At 58.2% G+C, this 23,025-nt stretch overlaps 1 protein-coding gene across 6 annotated transcripts in view; it reads right to left on the bottom strand.

Annotated features, from left to right (window-relative positions):
- Positions 1-23,025, bottom strand: part of Sez6l (seizure related 6 homolog like) — a 161,968-nt gene that overhangs the window by 5,478 nt on the left and 133,465 nt on the right. Inside the window, exons 10-15 of one of the 6 annotated variants that reach the window (XM_078039643.1) lie at positions 21,790-21,986; positions 16,433-16,627; positions 13,986-14,177; positions 4,351-4,545; positions 3,046-3,078; positions 828-942 (exon numbers count right to left, since the gene is read on the bottom strand). In XM_078039643.1, the coding sequence (XP_077895769.1) occupies positions 828-942; positions 3,046-3,078; positions 4,351-4,545; positions 13,986-14,177; positions 16,433-16,627; positions 21,790-21,986 (927 nt within the window). The remainder of the gene's footprint in view (positions 1-827; positions 943-3,045; positions 3,079-4,350; positions 4,546-13,985; positions 14,178-16,432; positions 16,628-21,789; positions 21,987-23,025) is intronic. The other 5 variants (XM_078039637.1, XM_078039638.1, XM_078039639.1 and 2 more) reach the window with 5 other exon arrangements.

Here is a 23,025-nt window from a genome sequence, read left to right as displayed (position 1 = left end):
TCGCGCCCCTCCGTGACTGACAAGGGTGTGTGTGGAAACCGCCTCTCCCAGGTGACTCACCTTGGCTGTCATTTATTTGTCTGCAGTCTCCCCCCTCCCCCCCAGATCTTGAGCTCCACTTGGGTGGGCACGGTGCACCTTAGACGCTCGCTGCCTCGGGGCCTTTGCACGTGCGCCTTTTCTGCCTGCATCCGCCCCTCCCACAGACCCGCTGGTCTGTTCCTGATCACACCCTCAAGTTCTCGCTCAAGTGCCCTGTCAGTGGGGCCTCTGCTGCCTACTCCTTAAAAACCATCTCGACCCCAGAGCCCTTTTCCCCCTTCCCAGTTCCTCTTCTGTCCCAACGCACTGCATGCTTCTCTGATGTGCTCCCCCTGCTGTCCCCTCGCCCGCTCGCCGAGGACCCTGATCCTAGAAGGCAAAGACTGTGCTTTGTGCCGTCCAGAGGCTGCCTGGCACAGAGTAGGTGCGCCCCGGCTGTGACTCTGGAAGCTTGGTGATTGGACCACGCGGGGGAGTATCTTCCCTCTCCACCAAGTGCAGGCTAGCGGCCACCGGCACCAGGGACAATGGCTGGTCCCCATCTGATGACCACCGTGTAATTGTAGCATAAGCGAGCGAGCGAGTGGACCGTGGGATGGGTGAGTCAGTGCACTGCGGTGAGTACTGTCCGTGTCCCCTAAGTCCCTAAGTTCTCTGGGGTCAGGGATGGTGTCTGTCCCCTTTGCTGCCCATCTGGAGGCTTGGCAGGTGCCCAGGAGGCCATCGCAGGTGCCTCTGCCCGGAGCGGCAGGTGGGATGCGGAGCGCCGCCCCTCCCCCTCCTACCTGGTGACGTAAATGTAGGCTCCGCCCAGCAGCAAGGAGATGAGGAGGACCGGGATGAAGATGGCCAGGGCCACGTTCCCGCCTTCCAGCGACGACTCTGCTGCCGCTTCTGCTACTGAACAAGGGAGCCGCTGAGGCCGCCTCATGCCCCCCACCCCGGGTGCCCGCTCTCGGGGCGACCCCGCCCTCCCCGTGCTGCGGTCCCCAAGAGGCTCCAGAGCCCCAGAGCCCCAGCCCCCGGAGGGCGGAGGCAGACACCAGGGCCCCCGGAGCCCAGGCTCGTTCTGCGGTGGCATGGCCAGAAGGGCCACCAGAATGACAGCTGGGATCCCGATCACCTCTGTGCCATCTGGGGGCGGGAGGTGGGTACACTGGGGCTGGAATCCGAGGCAAGGGAAATCAGAGAAGTGGGAAAACCCCAAAGGTGGTGACCAGGAGGGCAGGCTCCCTGGACCGTCCACGGGGCACAGGGGAGAGAAAAGATGGGCTGGGCTGTGACCCTGGGTTCAACCTCATGTGACAAAAGGACAAAACCCCAAAACCAAAACCAAAAACCCAACCAAACTGAGCCTCAGACAGTTGCCTGTGCCCAGGGTCAGCCACGAGGTCTCCACCAGGAGCTTCCAACCCTGGAGCCAGCCTGGGACCTCGTCACCCCAGCTGGGGTCCCTGCCAGCACCGCTCAGGGACATTTCAGCCCAGGGCAGGGTGGGGGCTGCTGGGGGGAGCTCTCGGGCTGCAGGTGGAGGACACCCCGACTGTGACGAGCCCTGGCTTCCTCCAGAACCCCCGCTGCCCATTCCTGGGTGACTCTCTTGGTGTCACCCGGGGGCTCCCACAGCGAGGGTGGTGGCCTTGGCAAGGACTAGCGCAGCTCTCTGGGGCATTTCCCAGCACGGCTTGACGGGGACCCAGGTGGCGGGAGAGCCTAGGCCGCAGGGCCTGTCCCCTGCTCCACAGTCACGTCCAGCAGAGCCGAGCTGTCCTCCAATCTATAACCCATTAACCGCCCCTTGACAGGCTCTGAAAAAATCAATCCTAATACAACAATAAATGCGCGAGCACAGAACGCTACAAGGGCGCTCACCGCGTCTGAGAGCCCGCCCCGGGAGACTGTCACGGTTCGCTGGCTGCCAAAAGGCAGGCCCGGAGCCGGAGAATAACAGCGAGACGTGCCCCTTATTTTCCAGGTGGAGGGACCCACACACCCTCCCCCCGTCACTCATGTTGGAACCCTGGCTCTGCCTGCTTGGATTAGGACGGGGTCGGCTGCAAGGAACAGCAGCTCATGACACGGCATCTGCAGAGCCCCAGACATGACGTGACCTCATTATTGTCCCAGAGCCAACGGTGGCTCCAGAAAGAAGAGCAGCGGCGGCCGCGTAATTGGTGGAGACATCTACAGAAATGCGACAATCGAGGTTTTCCTGGGGCTGGAGTGGGAGGTGTTTGCACCCAATTGAACAGAGGCAGCGGAAAGAGAGGGACCGCCACGGAAAAGAGCCAGCACCCTGCACGGTTCTCAAAATGTGCTCCACGTTAATAAAACTCCCTTGGGGATTTGTAATGAAAGGTCAGGGAGAGGGAGGGGAATGCTGGGGCAGAGACAGAATGAAAGGGAGAACAGACCCTGGGACTGTCCTGAGCTCCCCCTCTCTGCAGAGGGCAGGGGGTGCTTGACTGAGCAGGGAACAGGGCTGAAAGGTCACAACAGGGGCTTAGGGCTGGGGACGCTCGGTATTGAATTTAATTTAATATTTTGGCCTTGTCATTGTCACGTAGAGAACTGGTATCAAGTCCCTCCAGGTTGTATTCAGGATAAGTTGCAATTCTAATGACTTGCTTTTCTTTATATATTCTATTTTTTTTTTTTTTTTGGTACTGGGGATTGAACCCAGGGGTACTTAAGCCATCAGCAGTTTTTAAAAATATTTTATTTAGAGACAGGGTCAGAGTGGCTCAGGGCCTCCCTGTGGCTGAGGCTGTCTTTGAACTCGAGATCCTCTGGCCTCAGCCTCCCGAGCTGCTGGGATGACAGGTGGGCCCCCTGCCCCCTGGCCGTTCCTGTTTGGGAATCACCTCTGGCAGAGTGAATTAGTGATCGCGTTGGTAAGTATCCGGATAGAGATAGTCACAGACCTGCCCCGGTTTTCTGCTATTAGCTTGATGTATTGAGTGTTTTTTTTTTTTTTTCCTCTCATACTGGAATTGAACTCACCTTCTAAAGCGTGTTCAAAACTGTCTTGATTAACTGCAAGAGAAATTGGGAGGCATCAGTCAACGTCAAGCAGATTGGCTCTGATTGCATAAAAGGAAACCCAGAAAAACCAGACATGAAAGTGTGCTCTCCCGTCTCTTGGGCTTCTGTACGCAGGGGAGCACTCCCTTAATTTCCAAGGGAAGACGAGACAGAGTAAAGACATTAGCCCAATAACAGTGATAATGAACAATTACTCCTCGCCCTGTGTCTGGTACTGTGCCAAGAGCTGCCCACACGGTGCCTGAGTCAACCCTTACCGCGGCCCCACTAGGTAGATAACCGTTACACCACCATCTTACTACGAGAGTCGAGTTTCAGAGACGTGCAGTGATTTCTCTGATGTCACACAGCGTCTAAGAGATGGTGGTGTGACTTCAACCTGGACTGCTGGGCTGTCTCTTCCCTGTGCTCTCAACTACGTGGTGAGGGCTCCTGCATGGCTTTCAGGAGACATGGAGGCCCTTAGGTGACATCCAGCGGCCGTTTCCCTGCTTGACATGCTCATCCGAGTCAGCCCAGCCCATCTCCTTTCCATCCCGCGGGGTAGGGACGAGGCCTGGCCCGCCATGGAGGACCGCTTCCAGCTACTTTATTCCTAGAGCACCTGGCGGCCCAGGAGATGGAGACGGCCCCCACGTGTCCTGGCCTGAAGGACGTGGCAGCCGAGCCCCTGATTTTCCATCCAGGATGGGTGCTTCTTCCCAGGGGTCAAGACTGCAGTGGTAGGGGACGGCAGGCCAGCGGAGGCCGCGGGCTCCGTGACAGGCACGTCCTACCCGATCCCGAGACCTCCGCGGTGGCCCCAAGACCAGCGGAAAAGCTGACTGGGAACTGGCCAGCGCACTGACTTGGGCGTGTCCCCAGCCTGTCACGCGGTGGACAGCCAGTCCTCATACCTGTCTCCTGGTGTATTTGGGGGTGGCCTTTGGAGATGATCAGGTGAGCTGAGGCCTAGAGGGTGGCCCTCCCTGTGGCATTGTGGCTTCGTGGGAAGAGGAGGAGAGACGGAGCTGGCACACATCCCTGTCTCACCACGGGATGCTCTGGCCAGATGCTGAGCCGATGTGGTACCCAGCTCACGGACTTCCCAGCGTCAGAACCACAAGCTGAATAATAGACTTCTATTCTTAATAAGGTTCCCTGCCCCAGGCCTCTTGTTACAGCAACAGAAAACGGATGAAAACAGGTGGCCTGCTAGATTTCACCAGGGACAGCCGCCCGCCCCTTCAGAGCAGCTTCAGGGGCCCCGGGACTCTTCTTTACCTTTACAGACAGGCAGGGGCCCGTTCCAGTGGGATGGCTGTCCCAGGATGCACCGGATGGTCACTTCGCCCATGAGCTCGAAGCCTTCGTAGCACATGAAGGTGAGGGACTCGCCGGGCAGGTAGAGTCGCTTGTACAGGATCTGGTATCCATTTTCAGGCAACCCTGGGTTGTCACACGCCAGGGACTCCTCCGCTGAAACGCAAGCCACCGGGGGGGCTCTGATGAGACGGTGTGAAACAAAGGTGGGGACACCCACCCCGAGCCCACGGGGCCCAGCTTCCACCTGGCGGCAGGCCCACTCCAGTCCACCTCACATCGAACGGTCACCCGTTCCTCAGGCTTTTCTCTCTACCACCTCTGGGCCCAAACTAAGCATTGTGAAACCGGGTTGAACTCTGGTTCTTTTGCTTATTAGCTGTGTGACCTGCAGCAAGTGGCATAACCTCTCTGATCCTAGGTTTCCTTATCAGCACAACCGGGAATAATAGTACCTACCTCATAGGGGTTTGGAGGGTTAAATAAGATGTAAACTGCTCAGGATGTTCTGGGAATGTTAGCCATTCAGTAAGCAGCAGGTGGCACGGTGGGTAATGAAGGGATAATCTTGCTTCTCCTCTTACACCTGACCCACCCACCTAGAGCATCCGGGTCTTGTCTTTCAATACTCGGGCCTCATTGCTCCTCCTCTTGGAAACCTTCTTGGATGCCTCCCGAGTCATGGATCTTTCCTTCCTCCCTCCACTCAGTCTATGGTATTAATGATTGATTATGGTATTGATTATTGATTATGGTTTTGATTATTGATCATGGTATTGATCATTGATTATGCTGTCGATCATTCAGTGAAGTGTCTGCTTCCCTTCCTGGGCATGAGTTTGTCACACTGTGTTGGAAGCTCAAGGCCTGGGATACAGCAGGAGTTTAATAGTGGCCTCAGCTAATAAGCTCCTGCTAGCAGCTGTGTGTGTTCCCTCCAGCAGCAGACACCTGGTACGAGGTGGCCAGAGAGTTGAGCTGCAGGTGGGTGGACGACCAGCAAACCCGCCCCATGCCGAGGACTACAGGATGTTGAAGTCACGGTAAAATCCCCACAGCCCGAGAGTCACCATCTTGGCCGCTGAGTGCTGGGGACATCCTCAGTGATGCGCGAGTCATCTCCAGAGCTTTTGCCTTGCTCACCTGGAGCTCTGCATTAGACGACTCCCGTCTCCCCTCCCGGCCGGCCCCTCCCTTCCGCTTTCCTCTCTGTGAACTTGACGGCCTCCGGGACCTCAGAGCCAAGGTGTCACACGGCACTTGTCTTTTGGGGACTGGCTTACTTGTCTGAGCATCATGTCCTCAGGTTCATCCAGGCTGTAGCCCGTGTCACAGTTTTTATCTTTTTTTTTGGGGGGGGGTTCTGGGGATTGAACTCAGGGGCCCTCGACCACTGAGCCCCGTCCCCAGCCCTATTCTGTGTTTTATTTAGAGACAGGGTCTCACTGAGCTGCTCAGGGCCTCCCTGTGGCTGAGGCTGGCTTTGAACTCGCGATCCTCCTGCCTCAGCCTCCTGAACCGCTGGGATGACAGGCGTGGGCCACGGTGCCTGGCCAGGTTTCATCCTTTTAAAGGCTGAATAATGCTCCGTGTGTGGATGGACCACATGTGGTGTGTCCCCCCGCCTGGGGACCCCCAGTGCTTCCTCTCGGCTCACGTGAACGCTGCTGCTGCTGCTGAAAGACGTTGTGAGTCCTGCTTTCTGCGTAGGCCCCCACAGTGGACTTGCTCATCCATGTCGATCCCACTTTTAATCTTCCCGAGGACCTGCCAGATCCACCCCCACGGGGGTCCCATGCTCTACCTCCCCCACCTGTGCTCCTGGGTCCGGGCCTCTCCATGCCGGATCCTACGCAGCTCCTCCTTGGTCAGCTCCTGACTCGGGACCTGCCATCACTGATCCGGAAAGGCCTCCCACCAGTGCCTTCGGATGGCCCCTGGTAGTGCCACTCAAGAGAGAAGGTTCTGGAAGTCTCCTGCGGCGTCTGAGTGATTTGTAGACAATTCCTGGGGTCTTGCCCCTGCAGACCCCCGGTGCAGATGGAGCGGGGGCCATTCCCACCCCACCCGATGACCCCAACGCTAGGGAGAGGACGCGGCTCCCGCAGGTTCAGCCCCTCCTCCTCCCGCCTCCTGTTCTGCGTCTCCTGGAACCAGTGGGGCTCTGCCTGCTGGATGCGCCACCCTCCCTGGAGCATGAGCTTGGGGGTCCCTCCCTGGTGCGCCCTCTCTCCTCCTATGCATAGGTGACTCGGGTGACTCACGACTAGACAGCCCTTCAGTCCCCGTCTCCTGTGACATCTGCGTCTCTTTGAGGGTGGGTAGGACCCGGACCTGCTCTTAACCCAAAGAACACGTCAGAGGGACTGGGACGTCACCGCACGCCGTGGCTGTAAGACGGCCACTCTGTCTGCCCAGTCAGCAGGTGTTTACTGAGCAGCTGCTACGTGCCAGAGCACAGAGGGGCCCAGAGGGACTTAACCCCCGGCCCCTGGAACCTGTGGGTGGGAGACGTGCTGTACACGGGCCCGACCGGGATCTTCTCCCTGTGACTGTGACCTGCACGCTCACTCTTCACTGTGTGGGGCAGAAATCCAATAGTCACGGAGCTTTTGCAAACCAGGATGTTTCACGTGATATCCCACATCTCTGACTCGGGGATCAGGCGATCCTGGGCCCCCGCGGCCTCTGGCGGTGGTTGGCTGGGGCGGAGGAGCTGCTGTCTCACAGAGCTGCGCCTGGCCCTGTGGACACTCAGCCCATCACCCTTCCAAAGAAGGAGCCAACCAACAGGTGGGTGTGGTGACAGCAGTCGTCACCGCTAAGGAAGGATCTGGGCTTTGCTCTCCTGGGTGGGTGGGGGGCTGCTGGCACCCTGAGCTGATGGGGGGTTTTCTTTTCTACCCCAATGACTGTCACCACGAGGAGCCAGGAGATATTTTATTCTCACTCTCAAGATCCAGGGAAGGGATGGCAAAGGGGACTGTCCAGGGACTGTCCAGGGCTCTGGAGGTGTGTGCGGCATGATAAGGAGGAGGGACCCTGCAGGAATTCGTGTGTTGATTCAGAATCTGTTTCACACGCGCGGACCGCAGGCCGGGGGAGTCCTGCAGGGGGGCTGGGGTCAGAAGGCTCCCTGTCCTGCGGAGCCCAGGGTCCAGGTGCTCCGAGTCCAATCAATGTGTAAACAATTTGATCAAGAAAGCAAAAGGCACGTGCCGTTGGCCAGACTCAGGACACCCCGGTGTGGGCAGGAGACCCCAGCTTGGCTGAGGGGGGTGACTGAGTGAGGGGAGGGAGCGAGGGTCGGGATGTTGCAGATCCTCTTTGGATCAGGCTCCTGGGCCTGCAGGGACGGGCCAGGGCTCAGCAGCCCTGCAGCGTGCCCCTGGGCCACGGGTTGTGGGGTGGGAAACAAGTTTTCTCATGGCCTCACACAGAGTCCGGATGCGCCATTTCATAAGCAGGTGGGCTGCGTCCTTTCACACTGGACGACGGCAGGACCGGGCCAGCTCCTGTTCTAATGATTCCTCTGCAGATCCTCTGAGAAGACCCCCGAACCCCATACCAGCTGGGCTCACGGCTGCGTCCTCGGCAGCCTGGCATACAGCAGGTGCCCCATCAATGTTTTTTTTTCTTTTTGGTACCAGGGTTGAACCAGTGGCACATCCCAGTCCTTTTTATTTTTTATTTAGAGAGAGGGTCTCACTAAGTTGCTCAGGGCTTTGTTAGGTTGCTGAGGCTGGCCTCAAACTGGCAGTCCTCCTGCCTCTCGAGCTGCTGGGATTATAGGTGTGGGCCACTGCGCCCGGCTCCAGTCAGTGTTTCTTGAATGATCTTATGTGAACTCAATTCAAGGAGGGTTCTAGAGTGAACGTGCTTCAGATCCCGTGTCCACGGCCCAGAGTCAGACCCTGGCGGAGTGTCTAGGCACACACACCACGGGTGGTACGCACCATAGTGTTGAGGAGTTAGAGTCCCTGCACGACACTATCAAGTGCATAAATCTCTGAAGTCCAGGATTAGCTTTCTGGGTTTCTTTTTCAGTCCTACTATGACTCTGCACCTACTATGTGCCAGACCTGTGCTGGGAGCTGGGTGGAGAGTGGGGAGTCAGATAAGGAAGATTTCTGTTATCCCAGAACTCAGTCTAATGGAGAAGTGCCAGCAGTTATCATGGCGATCCAGGGTGGTGGCATCTCAGGTGAGGGGCCAGCACAGGGGCGTCTCCTCCTCCTCTCCCTCCCTCTGGGCCGGAGGACGCTTCCTCTTGAGACCCCCAGAGAAGGAAAATCCTGTAGCACCCGCAGTGCAGGGAGTGACCAGCAGGTGGCAGTGTTACCCAGCAGATTTCCAGGTACCTTTCCTTGGAATTCTCTTTCACGAAGTCACCGAGATTAATGCACACAGCAAATATTTGTTGAGCACCTTCTATGTGCCAGGCACTGTTCTTGTCCCTGAGCATGCGATAATGGGCGAGACAGACATGGCTGTACCTTTATGTAATTTAACAAACATTCAATCACGGATGGTATTGTATGAATGGACCCCGGGTGCCTGCCCTGTGCCAAGGGGACAGAGAGTGACGAAGGGGGAGTCCTGGAGGTGGAGGGGGAAATGGTAGTAGGCCCAGGCGAGGCGAGGCCGTGGGTCCCACAGCTGCCCTGGCCGAGCGCCAGAGTCTCCCCACTTACCCAGGACCCGGCTCTGCCCCCTGAGGTCCATCAATCAGGCCCCAGGGTGCTCTTACGAAATCCCTCGGGGATCCTGAAGCTCCTCCAGGGCTCAGAACTGCTGCTTTGTGTCTGGGCCTGGCTGATCCTTTCATTAATCACTTAATGAATTCATTTCTGCAACATCGGAACATCCATCCTGTGTGGGGTGACTTGCGGAGGTCACCTCTGATCCTCCTCGCCCCCCCCCCAGAGGGAGGGACGGTCCTGGCCAGAGTAGCCACGCTCACCGAGAGCGTCCTAGGGACCAGACTCCATCGGGAATTCCCCATCGAGGAAAAGTCTCCAAGAAGGTGGTGACTGAGCTCTGAGTCTAGGATTCTGGGCCTCTCAAGTCGGTCTGATTGAGCTTGGATCCCAGTGTCAGTGAGAGTGTGAGAAGGATTTCAGGTGGACTCACTCCCTGGTAGAAGCAGCTCTCTCTGAGTGTGCACCTTCATGAAGAGCCCCGGAGGTGGCAGGAGAGGGATCCAGAAAGTGGCCTGAATTTAAAACTGGAGACCTGGGTCTGCTGTGTGACCTTGGATGAGTTGCTTTCTGTCTCTGGTCTCCATTTTTCCCATCGGTTCAATAGACGGGGCTGGGCCAACACCCGGAGCTTAGCAGAATCGTGGGTGGGCAGTGGTATGTCCCCACACCCTGAAATGAGGTCAGCCCAGGTGGGTTTTCTCCATCTTGACATGATTGGCAACTGGGGCCGGGTCCTTCTTTGTGGTGGGGGCTGTGTCCTAGATATGGCGTGCACCCCCTTTTCCACCACCAAGGATTCTCTAGAAATTTCAGGTCCAGGGTTCTCTGAACACCACGGTCTGAGGTTTTGACCCCTCTGTTGTAACTGGAGTGACGTCACCCTGCGCTCTCTGGGGACCCTCTGACGCCTTGCAGACAGAAGCACCAACCTGCCCGCTTCTTCTGCTTTTCCTCCAGTTTCCCTCTCTGTAAGGAAGAGATGCTCCTCTTTAGAGGTGGACAAAATGCTCAAGATGAAGCCGTGACTGTCACGACTGGTTTGTAGAAGACCCCGTGAGCCGTGCAGCACTGGAACTCAGTGGGAATTGGCACCCAGTGTACATTGAGCATCTACTGCATGCCGTGGGCTTTCAGGCCGGTGCTGGCCATGCTCAGCTGTTAATCCTCTGGAGGAGGAAACCGGCTTGTCTGAAGCCACATAACACCACCGGTAAGCAGCAGGGCTGGGATGTCACCGGGACCCACTGCGCTCTGTGTCCTGTTTTCTCTAATGAGGAGCCCCTCTGTGCTTAACCCCCCAGGGTCTTCCCGAGATTCTCTGGCTTTGCTTTCTCAGAGCCCAGTATTTTTCTAAATGAAGATCAACACTCAGCAGCCTCCACTTGCTGGCCGAGGGAGGCCGACGGGGGGAGCTTGTCCATGAGCCCCGACAGCAGCTGCAGTCTGGCCACTGCAGACGGGGGCTGGGCCCAGCGGCGACATCCTCATACCCCGAGTTCAGGGCGCTCTGTGAAGGGCCTGGGAGGTTTGAATGCCGTCCCAGTAAGCGAGTTTGGTGTCTGATCCTATGAGCTCTCAACAGATGGCTGCGATGAGTCGCAGCATGTGCCGTGAGAGATGGTCTCTAGGGTCTGTGAAACACAGTCCAGTCCTGGGGTCAAGGAGGACTTCCTGGAGGAGGTGACCCAAAGATGGATTGCTATTTCACTCCTAGGCCTGTTTCTCCTCCCTGGCTCCCGTAGGCTCTGGCTCCGTGAGAGTGTCCGTGAGAGTGTGGATCATGTCTGCTTGGCCATTGCCGTGTGTCCAGGGGCTAGCACCGTGGTTCCCAAACTTTGCTCCGGGGCACCCTGGGGTGCCACCAGGCACTCATAGGAGGACTTTCAAAAACTTTTGAGGGAACACAGGGACATCCGTCAGACCCCTGTGAACGGCTCCACGAGCTCAAGGTCATCCCCAAGTTCACCCAGGGACAGACTCCGGGCAGAGAGGAGGGGCCCGGGAGGACACATCCCTCCAGGCCACCCCCAACCACCTCTGCCAGCGTTGCCCACCTGCCCCAGTCACCCCCCAGATGGTGCCAACCAGGAAGGACAGCTGCGGTCACAGCTCTCAGGACCCGTCCTGCACCTCTGGACGTTCCTGAGGGAGCCCAGGAGCCTCTGGGGCACCTCAGATCCCAGGTGTAGCACCACCAAGACGCAGCAGGTTGAATGTTGTTCGCACCGACTGCCTCCTAAGTGGGCCTCCGGGTGTGTGGGCCCAGGGCATCAAGCGTGGGGGCCTCGGTTTTGATGTGGCTGCATACAGGAGGCGCTCACTGAGCAGATGAGCTGCTGCCATTACCCACTGTGAATCTCAGGGGTTCCCGGAAGCCCACAAGTCAGGGCTTGGTCCCACCTGGGTGCTGTTGGGGGACGGGAACCGTGAAGAGGCGGGGCTTGGCAGGAGGCTTTAGGTCATGGGGGCGTGCCCTTGGGAGGGGGCGTGCCCTTGGGAGGGGGCGTGCCCTTGGGAGGGGCATGTCCTTGGAAGGGGGCGTGTCCTTGGAGGGGGCGTGCCCTTGGGAGGGGGCGGGCCCACAGCCGCCTCTGCTCCCACGTCCCTGTGCCGGGGTAAGGAGTTTTGTTCCACCAGGTAATGCTGCCGAAATGTGCTGCCACAGGCCCCCATGAGGGGGCCAATCCATCATGGACAGGGTCATCCAAGACCCTAAAGTCACGGAAGCATACCCTGCTCCACAGACAGTATGACTTCTTTTCCCAGGCAAAGGCTCTGAGGCCAGAGAGGGCAAGTTACGTGCCCAAAGTCACCCCGCAGAGCTGGGGGTGTGTCCAAAAACCTGCCACAGGCCACTGTCATCCCCCGTCACCCTCGCCTGCTGCCTGCCGCCCAGCCGCCACCACAGGGCAGCTTCTCCCAGCCCACCCTTGGCTGGCGGGCTCATTAGCGTCTTTTTTTGTCGGGGAGCCTCTAACTGCCTGCAGATGGGGCCCCAGGGAGGGAGGCCGCTGGCTGCTCGGAGATCTAGGAAGGCCGGCAGCCGGGGAGGGTCTGGGGAGGCCGCGTCTCATGAGCGGAATCCCTTTTCCTTTTTCATCAACGGCAGCTCCGCTTGCTGTGCTCCAAACACGCTTTTGTGTTCAGCGGCTCATCCCTGGGCTCTGACGCTGAGCTGCTACCGCGGCTTCTGGGGACTCTTGGGGAGGCCATGGGGAAGGGAGAACATCATCCCCTTCCTGATGCGGCTCAGAATCTTAGCTGCTCGTGGGCTCTGGAGGTCGGAAGGCAGAAATCAAGGTGCAACAGGACTGTGCCCTGAGACCCATGGGGTCTCTGCTTCCGGTAGAGGCCAGCAAGGCCTGGAGCTCCTGTCTCTGCCTCTGTCCCCGTGTGGCCTGGCCCAGGCTGAGTCCCCACGTGCACACAGTTTCCCAGCCCCTTCCCCTGCCTCCTTTTAGGCCAGGGCCTTACGAGGTTGCCCAGGCTGACCTCCAAGTCCTGGGCTCAAGTGATCCTCCTGCCTCAGCCTCCCCAGCAGCTGAAACCACGGGCCCCACCCCAGTGCTTGGCTCTCTCATAAGACACGGGTCACTGGATTAGCACCCCCCCTCAATATAATAGGACCACATCTTAATTTGTCACACCTGTAAAGAAAGGCCCCCATTTTTTTGTACCCAGTATTGAACTCAGGGGCCCTCGACCACTGAGCCCCGTCCCCAGCCCTATTTTGAATTTAGAGACAGGGTCTCACTGAGTTGCTTAGCACCTTGCTTTTGCTGAGGCTGGCTTTGAACCCATGATCCTCCTGCCTCACCCTGCTGAGCTGCTGGGATGACAGGCGTGGGCCACCATGCCCAGCAGGCCCTGATCTTGATAAAGGTCACAGTTATGGGGGGTCAGGACCCTAACCCAGCTCTTTTGAGGAATACTACTCAACCCATAACAGAACCTGAAGGGACTGCGGAAGGAGGTGTGGCCGAGGCTCAGGGGCGCTGAAGTGTCATTGGGATGCGGTGTGTGAGTTTGTGCCCCATCTGTCAGCCAAGGCAAAACGAGGTCCGGGTTAGGGCTGGCGTGAGCGGCGGTGGACGTGGAGGGGAGAGCCCCAAGTTTGAATCTGAGGGAGCATCGTGACCTCCACCACGTCCTCTTGGGCCTCAGATATGTTCACAGATGCACACACACACAACATCTATGCACACTCACGCACAATCACGATATATGGATGACACGTGTCCCACACTTTCTGTGCACGGTGACTGTCATGATCTGCCTTCCTCTCGGCCACAGCTCAGAGGCTGACTGTGCCCCAAGGCCCAGGTGATGCAGGCTGGTCCCCAGGGGCCGCTGTGGGGAGGGGAGGTCCCTGTGCAGTCACTTGACTGTGACCTGGCTGTATCCATAGTGGGGCTGTTCACAGCACCCTAGGTAAAAATAGCAGCATCACTGACAATGTCTACCCCCACAACTACTGGGAGAGCGCTGTCCCTTCTACATGACCCCGTGCTCTCTTCAAGCAATGGCGTGACTCCTGAGAGCCCAGCAGGGTCCCTAGGAAAAGCTTTAAAGAGCTCTGAGTTTATATCTGACCTCAGCTGTTAACTAGCTGTGTGACCCCAGGTAGACAATTACCCTCTCTGAACTTCAGCACCCTATTCTTCAAATGAAGACAGCAGTATTACTTGAGGAAGAAGAGAGGGGGACTGGGTGGGTACTCTGTCTCATGACCGTAAATGTTATAGTCCAAGGGCCCTGGTCCCCGCTGGCCACGGTGGGGTGGTGGCCATGAGGATGAAGACCCTCCCTACAGCACAAGGCCACCCCCAGCCCTTCGTGAGAAGCAGCCGGTCTGCAGCTGCGCAGGAGGCGACAGCAGCCGCCGGGACTCACAGACGCAGTGGGGCAGGCGGGAGGTCCAGATGGGCGTCCCGGTCTCGCGGCTGTAGCAGGTGAGGAGCGAGCTGCCGTCCAGCACGAAGCCCGGGTTGCAGGTGTACTGGATGGTGGTGCCCACCAGCAGCACGGGGTCCGAGATCAGCCGGGTCGAGTGGTTCACCTCCCCCGGGTCGGTGCAGTACATGACTGTGCGAGAGCACATCAGACCGAGAGGCGTCAGATCGCGGCTTGGCCCAGAGTTACAGAATGTTCTAGAAAATTCCCGAAAGGGGCATCTCTCGTTGAGCTAAAGGAGGCTGGAGACCGGGCCAGGAGGAAGGAGACCCGGGTGTAAGGCCTCTTTTAGGAACCTGTCTTAGGATCTGCACGGGGCCTCAAAGGTCTATGGGTAAGGCCATATGTCCCCCCATTACTTGTTTAAAAAGGAGGCAAAGCAAATTTTTTTTTTTTTGTACCAGGGATTGAACCCAGATGCTTAACCACTGAGCCACTCCTCCAACCCCTCTTTAAAAAAATATATATATATTTTAGAGACAGGGTCTCACTAAGTTGCTTAGGGCCTCACTAAGTTGCTGAGGCTAGCCTCAAACTTGCCATCCTCCCACCTCAGCCTCCCTAGCCGCTGGGATCCTAGATGTGCCCCACCTTGCCTGGCAGCAAATCTTTTAACAAGGGAAGTGCTAACTATGGGTAGCCACCTCAGGAGGTCCTGGGTCACCACTGACGGGAACAAAGCAGGGTAACTCCTCTTCACAGTGTTTGATTAAGGTAAAGCCAGAATCCAGTCCGTCTTTAATTAAAGAATCGATACAGAGGAAAGTAAAACAATAAACCAATTAAGAAGGAATGAGGTAGGCAGTATGTATGGGGTGGAAATATCTCCATTTTTCTGAGTTAAAAAAAAGAAAACCCAGGACAGTTGCTGGCAGTTGGTACAAATCCCTCCACAATAAAATGACTTTGTAGCTATTGATTCTCTCTCTCTCTCTCTCCCCCCTTTTTCTTTCTCTGTTTTCCTTCCTTCCTTCCCTCTTCTCCCCCCGCCCCCCCGTCCATTGCCAGAGAGCCAGGTCATAAGGGACTGTCCCCTTCTCTTTGTTACGGGCCCGGCTGCCTGCCTAGCCAGCCTGCTTTGCCAGTGGGCGCCCACCGTGTGGCTCTGGGCACTGCCCACGTCAGGAGGGTCGCTGGCCCCAGAGAGGCCTTCCTAGGGGCGCCCACTGTTCTGGGGGCCCCCCCGACCTCATTTCTCTAGAAGGGAGGCGGGCCCAGGCCACTTGGTGGGTGTCCTCTGCTCGGCCGGGACCTCGAGGGCTGGCAGAACCACTCAAAGACAGACCCCAGGATTTCAGAAATGAAACATCTTAGATTTCAAGTAATTGAAGAATTTCTTGACTCGGATTGGAGACTTTTCTCGGCAAAGTTGAAGGCGAGCAAGAAGCCGTTTCTACCGAGGGCTGGTTCATGACCTTCCCAAACCTTTAAGGTGTTCCGGGTGGCGGCGGGGCCGGGGACCACGCTCACGAGCTGGTCCAGGGGAGCTCGTTCCTCACTGCTTTGACTTTTGTCCACATGCACACACACACACACACACACACACACACACACACACACACACACACGGTTACAGGACACCCAGAACAACCCCCCCACTCGCTGCTTCTGTGGGCCTCCTGCAGCACCTGTCCTGCCCCTGCCCTAAGGCTGCTTTCTGGAAGCGGTGATGATAGGGAGGTTATAGGGGACCCCACGTCCTTTGTTCCCTCTGCCAACCCCACTTCTCAGCGTGCTCCTCTGATTCAAGCCATGTTCAAGGCACGCTGGTCTATGTGTGTCCCCAGGAGTCCTGGCAGGAGGCTGGGGACTAGGCTGGGGACTGAGGAGGTGGGAAGCCAGTGGCCAGGGGAGGGCTCCTCCCAGTCTAGCTCCCCCCTCTGCAAACCAGACATGAAGGCAGAGACCAGGAGCCCTACCTTTTCCTAAGCCCCCCTTCCAGATCCTAGAGTCGGCCACGGTCACCTGCCTGGTCACTCTCCTGCAGAGGCAGGAGCGGTGAGTGGGGGAAGGAGTCAGGAGCCCCGGAGCCCGGGAGGGAGCCAGGCTCTGGAGGCAGTGAGCTCCACGGGACGCGGGGTCAGGACGGAGCTCCTGTCTCAGGGTGTCCCAGGCTCGTTTTCTCTGCTGGCCCAGGTGATTTGAGGACCTGCGTTTGGGTGCTGGTTCTGAACAGGCCGCTTGCTCCTCTCACCGCAGTCCCCACCACTCCCTCCTGTCTCCCCTCCAACCCATTCACTCGTTTGCATGTCTTCCGGTTTTCTGAGGCTGAGCGCTCACGGGGACCCACAGATCAGCCTGAGTGGAGGGAGGGGGCGGCTGAGCCCGTGAACAGGCCAGGACCCACCACCCACCGACTTTGGGGAAGGAAACAAGAGGGTTCTTACTTTTCTCGCAGAACGGGGGGTCACTGCTCCAGCTGAGGTCCCACTGGCAGGTGAGGGTGTCGCTGCCCACGATGTCGTAGCCCGGGTCACACTGGTACGTGATCCTGGCCCCCCTCACCAGCTCCGTGTGCGACGTGGTCTTCCAGCCGTTCTGGATCTCGGGCAGGTCAGAGCAGGAGTCGTTCCTTGAAACCTCTTCAAAACAGAAGCAGCACCCTTAGAGGGGACGGGGCCTTTCCGGCTCGGGATACCCGTGTCAATGTCGGAAGAAAGAACACATCGGAGAAAAACCCTCACCAAAGAAGCAACACCTGTCTGAATCCCCCGAGAGGCGGCCACTCTTCTCATAGGGAGACTTCACCCCGATCCTCCACAGACCCCGGGACTCACTGGTGGAGACTCTTGGTTTGATAAAACCAGCTTAGGATGCGGAGCCACGCAGAGCCTAGCGCTGCCGCATCCCGGCCATCGATCCTCCTCAGGTGCCCGGTTCCACAGCCACCAGGGAGCAGCCACGCAGAGGCCGGCCTCCTGTGGATTCCAGGACCTGCTCATCCCTGGAATGCACTCTCTGTGGTCCCCACCTGAACTGAACGGGCCATTGCAAAGGTGACCAGGGGGGGCTGGGACATGCACAGAGGCTGTCTCCTCGCTCTCTCTGGACCCCTGGCTCCGGATCGAGCAGCTGCCCTGTGGTGGTGCCCAAGCAGCCCTCTGGAGCAGTCCCCACGGGAGCAACTGGGGCCTCGTGCCCACTGAGCCATTGGGAAGCAGGTCATCCGGCCCCTCTGGAATGACCAGGACCCTCCCTGACCTCATGAAGACCCCCAGGCAGGGCCAGCCAGCTCAGACTTTCTGAGATAATGCCTATTGATGGCTAATTTGGGGTAGAATCTATTACACAGAAATACATTAGCAATACATTCAATGTCTTCCTCTCTGGCAATCGGTGCATTTGGTGAATCAGTAAGACCTGTACTGAGGGTTTATTTTTTTTTTTGGGGGGGGTACTGGGAATTGAACCCAGGGGTGCTCACCCACTGAGCCACATCCCCAGCCCTTTTTATTTTTTATTTAGAGACAGGGTCTCGCTGAGTTGCTGAGGCTGGCTTTGAACGTTCGATCCTCCGGCCTCAGCCTCCTGAGTTGCTGGGATGACAGGCGAGCACCACCGTGCCCAGCTACCTGAAGGTAATACACATTAAGATAAATGCTCGTCCTTTCTGCAAACAGAAAGGATTATTAGTATATTCCTCTAGTCACATTGCATGTCACCAGGGAGCACTAACCATGCTCTGGGAAATGCCACCGAGCGCTTATCCATTCTCGTCCTGCCTTGAACCCTTGTTGCTACGGTAGCGGTCCGGAGCCCACTATTACTATCCTTGCATCTGCGCGCACACCGCCAGCCTCGGAGAACGGAGCCATTATGCCGTGTCATTAATCTGAAGTTCCTCTGTGCTTCTGGGGCAAGCGAAGTGGCCGTCCCCATTGTCTGCGGAGAGCCGTCCCGAGGCACGGAGCTGTTCCTGGGACTTCATCATGGCTGCATTTGGAGAGCGGAGATCTCATGGGTGTCTGCTGGAGGGAGGGGCAGGGAAAGGGCTTCTAGACCGGCCTGGTCGGGGACAGGGGCCTCTATTTTTAGGCCCTTGAAGAATCAGCCGAGCCCTGCATTTGGAAGGAGGAGACCCGGGCAGAGACAGGGATGCGGCTTTCCTTGGATCAGATGCTTTGCGGCCGGGAAATCTGGGCTCCTCTGGCGTCTCAGTGTGAGCCCTGCGCCCACGCCCTCTGCAGGCCCCCCTCCTCCTCCCTGGCCTTTGTCACAGAGGTCACTTATGCAGTTGCTGCCACCGTCATGCAGAGCTGGGGCCCAAATCTCGGTCCCTCTGTTTACTAACTGGGCGGCCTGGGTTTGGACACTTCCCTTTCTTGGGTTCCCAGATGGTAGCCAGGGACCCGGGTTCAGGAATCGGCGGGTTTCTCCACCCACCCACCTTCCCTGGGGGTTCTAGAAAGATCCGTCCCTGCTTCTAAGAATGAGAAGCTGGAAACCCCTTCTCTCGGTCCTCTTTCCTTGAGAAGCTGCGTGGCTCCTGCCACATCCATCACCTGCTGTGGGCGTCACTGTGGTCATGGGTAGGTCAAGAGCCACGACCCCGTCTACCCCCAGGACAAGGTGAGCTGGCTCCGGAGGCAGGCACGACCGTGCTGTGTGCGCCCTAAGCCGAGCCTCGTGTCTCCATCTACCTGTCGGACTAAGGTCCTGCAGGCACCTTAATAAGCACCAAGGGTCTGAAGTCATGCTTTCAGGTTCACGGTCAAGATGAGCACCCGGAAGAGGTGCCCAGTCACCACATACGCACCCCTGCCCACCAGCCTCTTGATCCTCTGTCAGTGTCAAACCCAGACCCGCCCATCTCCAGTCCAGCGCTGTGTGTGACTGCGGTTGGCCGACAGCATGGAGCTGGCTTCTCACCCTGTGGTTTGAGGAATCAACAGGTCCCCAGTGGCCCATGTCTCCTCAAAGAGCACGGCTCCTTCCTCCGAGCTTTTATATTCCCTGGCCACAGGCACTGGGCAAAGGACATCAAGGGCATCCGTCGGTGCCAAGGAGGTTTGGGGGGTCAGAGCACGCAGCCCCGGGGTCTTTCTGGAAGCATCCATAGCAGATTAAGTCTTGGCCATCTCCCAGAGGCCAGAGGTTAGGACTTTAGGTAAGATGGGGAGCTTCAGTGCTCTCTAGAGACCCCAGATCCCCAGAGACCGTCAGACCCCTCCCCTGGATGAGAGCCGTGTCCATGTTGGTCAAATCTAGAGCCAGGGAGCAGACGCCTCCCCCACCCTGTGACAGGCATCACCAATCAATCGCGGCATCCTTTCCCCTGACTTGAGAGGGGACTCTGCAGAGTGCTCTTCCACAGGGTCTTCAGGTGAAGCCGTCACTGACAACTGATCAGCATGAAAATGGAACAGAGCTCCGTAGGCCATTCCTGGGAGGTTAACGGTGTTTCTTCAAAAGGAACAAGAATCAAGGAAACTCTTTTCTCTCTCTCTCTCTGTCTCTCTCTTGGGTTACCCAAACCGGTCAGGCTGCATGTCTCCTGGGAAGCATCCCCACCATCCGTGCTAGCCCCTTCTGTGCTTGACCTTGACATTGGGGTTCATGGGACCACCTCTCCTTCAGGGCAGGAGAGGATTCTGCTCATTCCCAGATCCCGGTGCCCAGTGAGGAGCCGGCCTACAGGAGATTTCAAGAGATCTTGGTGAGCAAAACTCCCTGGAAGTCAGAGACACCACATTTCCTGTGAAATGAAATTGTGTGTGTGTGTGTGTGTGTGTGTGTGTCCACTTGTCAACCGTAAAGTGTCACACACGTCTAAGTCTCAAGTTCAGCCACACTGCCCCCTTGACCTCCATCAGCCTCCGACAGGGGGGGACGTGTGCCATCAGGCTGACCGTGGTTCCCCAGGGTGGACTCCGCACCCGAGGGGAGGTGGGCACAGCCACCAGCGCGTCTTTCAGCCGGGGGAGGGGAGGTCTGAGGAGCAGCCTGGACCCAGCCACCAGCTGCCCCCCAGCTGGCCCCAGGGCACCTGGCCCGACAGCCAGCTGAGCCTCCCCTGATGCGCCCGAGGCGGGACTCACAGGTCTGGCTGCAGTCGCACTCTGACGACATTTAGCAGCGCAATCAAGGCCAACAGGGCCCTGGAGGAGCGTGACAAAAGGTCGATACTTGTGTTAGCGTCTTTGAGTCGGGACGCGTAGCAGGCGAGAATGAAAACTGTCCCCAGCTGGGGAGGATGAAGGCAGGGACCGCATTTTAGCACACAGCAGGCTGGAGCTGGTCAGGGAGCGGCTTGTGCTTCAGAGGCCAGCAATGGTGCAGGGAGGCCACGCAGGTGAGGGGGGGCGGGTGAGTCCCAGGCCAAGGGCGCGAAGGAACTCGAGACGTGGACACTGGCTCGGGCCAGAGCGTCCCTGGTGACGTGGTGGTGGACCGGGGCTGGGTGGGAAGGACCCTCCTCTCCCCATGCACTCTGGGAATGACGATGCCACTGTGGTTCCGGGAGGGACCGGCCCTGGCTCCGGTCACTGGCTGGATCCTGCCTGCTGGGACCTGCAGGTGTGACCCACCGCCCTCCGATGTCTGCGGAGGGCAGGTCCTGATGGACCCGGTGGCCCCAGGTTCTCTGCTGGAGGAGCTTAGAGGGCTGGCCCCGGCTGTGCCTGGATGGGGGAGTCCCTCGTCCTCCCTGGTCCCGGGCTGTGTGACACCACAGGATCGGGCCAGATCTTCTGTGCTCCTGACGTCCCTCCCAGGGCCAGGCTCACTGGGACCTCACGGTGGCCCAGCTTCCCCACCGCAGGGAGGAGGGCAGGCGGTGGGTGGGGGCCGAGGAGAGGCGTGGGGTGGGTCTGCGCCACATGGAGAAGTGGGGTTGAGCGGTGGGTGGACGTGGGGGAGAGGAAGCAAGGTCCCCTCTCCGGGCACGGAGCACGCCTGTGGTGGTGGCTGGTGGGTCAGGAGCGAGACCCTTCCCTCCGGCCACCTTAGGTCTGAGCCCAGGAGACATTCGAGAGATGGGGTCCCAGGGAGCTGTGTGGTCAAGTTCACGGTCAAGGCAGGAAGTGCCCACCAGAGGTCCCTGGGACACGGTGCCGTTTCCACCTGGAGGAGAGCACAGGCAGGAGAGGACGGAGGCCAGGATGGAGCCCGGGTTTAGAGGCTGAGCTGGGACTGAGGATGGAGCCACTAAGGAGGGAGGGCGGGTGACGGGGGAGGGACAAGGATGGTCCCATGGGACATAGCTTGAGTGGTACAGCAGAGTGCTTCTTGGCTTTGTTTCAAGATGAGCAGGAGAGGAAGGGCAGGCAGCCCCTCCGAGGATCAAGGCAGACGCCTCTTGCGTCTCTAGGGCCCAAAGTACATGAAGTGGGAGACGTAGAACTGTCCCTGTCCCACAGGGTGGCAGCGGCGAAAGATCCTAGGGAGAGCCGAGCCTCAGATTCAGGCAAGAAGCTGAAGCGTGTGTTTTGAGAAGGTACAGATATGGGAGCGGAGCTGTTGAGATGCACAATCTCAGCTGACTCCAGACGAAACCCGGTCACCACTATTCCCATATTCCCAGATGACAAAAAGGGGGCTCAGAGAGGGTCAGTAACTTGCCCATGGTCACACAGCCATTGATGACAGTACTGAGACTCAAACCCTAGCCCAGATTCTTAAAAAAACATACAGATTGACTGTACCGATATCTTAACAATCTCCTTGGCACAAAACTTTCTAACAGGTCTATCTAGGGAAACCATTATTAAAGGAAAAAAAAAAAGAAGAAATCCGAGACACCTACCTATGTAGTTCATGATAAATCCCTGACCCTTTCCAAAGATGAGGCCGGCAGGGTCCGAGTGGAACTGGATGGTCAGGTCCGGTGTGGAGGAGTAGAGTTTCTGGGGGCCGGTGTTCCCAAGGTACTGCCCCAGGATGTGGGGCGTGACCTCGTCGCCATCGTAGATGGTCAGGATGTCACTGTTGCTGAGGTTCAGGCTGCGAGGGCAGAGAGGGGGCAGCCATGAGCGTCCGGTTGACTTTTGAAGGGAACACATCGTTTCCTAAGATGTGCTCCATGTCAGGCCCCAGACTGCGACGCGGGGGTGACGCAGGCGCGGACCGCAGAGGGGACCAGGACATGCGGTTCCCCCCCCCAAACCTGCACACAGATCTGTGGGTTCCTTTCTTTGTACTCTGCTTTTTCTGTTCTCTCTTACATCATTCTTCTCTCCTTCTCCCCTCCCTGACATTTTCTGAGCACCTACTACGTGCTAGGCTCCGAGCTGCACCCAGAGGCATCCTGGGTATATCTCGACTTATAAGCCAGGGATTCCGGGCAGGAGTCAGGATCCCCAGGAGAGCAGAGGAGGGCGGCTCATTGGGATTGGGGGCATCACGGAGGCCTTCCTGGGGGAGGCGATGCGTGCTCCAAACCCGAGGGTATAAGAGAGTTGGAGGTTGGGGGGCTGTGGGCGGGAGAAGGCCCAGTAGGGGGCAGGGAGGAGACGGCCGGTGAGGGTCCTGGTGGAGCTCCTGGGACAGGGGCGCGGGGGGGCCCGCAGGGTTCTGAGGGGCTGAGACCGAGAAGGGCGTAAGGAGCCCAGCTCAGGGCCCGGGGGCTGAAGGGCTCTGGAAGGGGGTGGGCGTGGCTGGGAGGGGGAGGAGGGCGGCAGGCCCCAGCGCTGGTGCTGCAAGTGGCCAGAAGACAGCAGAAACCCAAGGACCCTGCCGAAGTCTGCTCTGGGGAGCAGGGCTGTGTTTCACTCACCCCAAACCCTCCTCTGGCACCTCAGGATTCCTCACAAGGGCTCCCCAACCCGGGGAACGCTCTCTGTCCCTCCTTCTGTGCCTGCCCGCCCAGGGCTGGACCCTGCGTGGCCCCTGCCGGTGTTCACCTGGACGGCAGCCCCTGACCCTGCTGTGTGGAAATGCTGAGTCACCACCTTCCGGCACACAGTAGGCGCTTGAGAAATGCTTTGATAGGAAAGAGCTGCTGGAAAGTCGGGTTGAGGGCAGAACTGTGGCTCCAGGCACC

This window comes from Ictidomys tridecemlineatus, chromosome 2 (assembly GCF_052094955.1).
Source record: "Ictidomys tridecemlineatus isolate mIctTri1 chromosome 2, mIctTri1.hap1, whole genome shotgun sequence".
Lineage (NCBI taxonomy): Eukaryota > Metazoa > Chordata > Mammalia > Rodentia > Sciuridae > Ictidomys > Ictidomys tridecemlineatus.
This window is presented reverse-complemented; position numbering and strand designations above follow the sequence as displayed.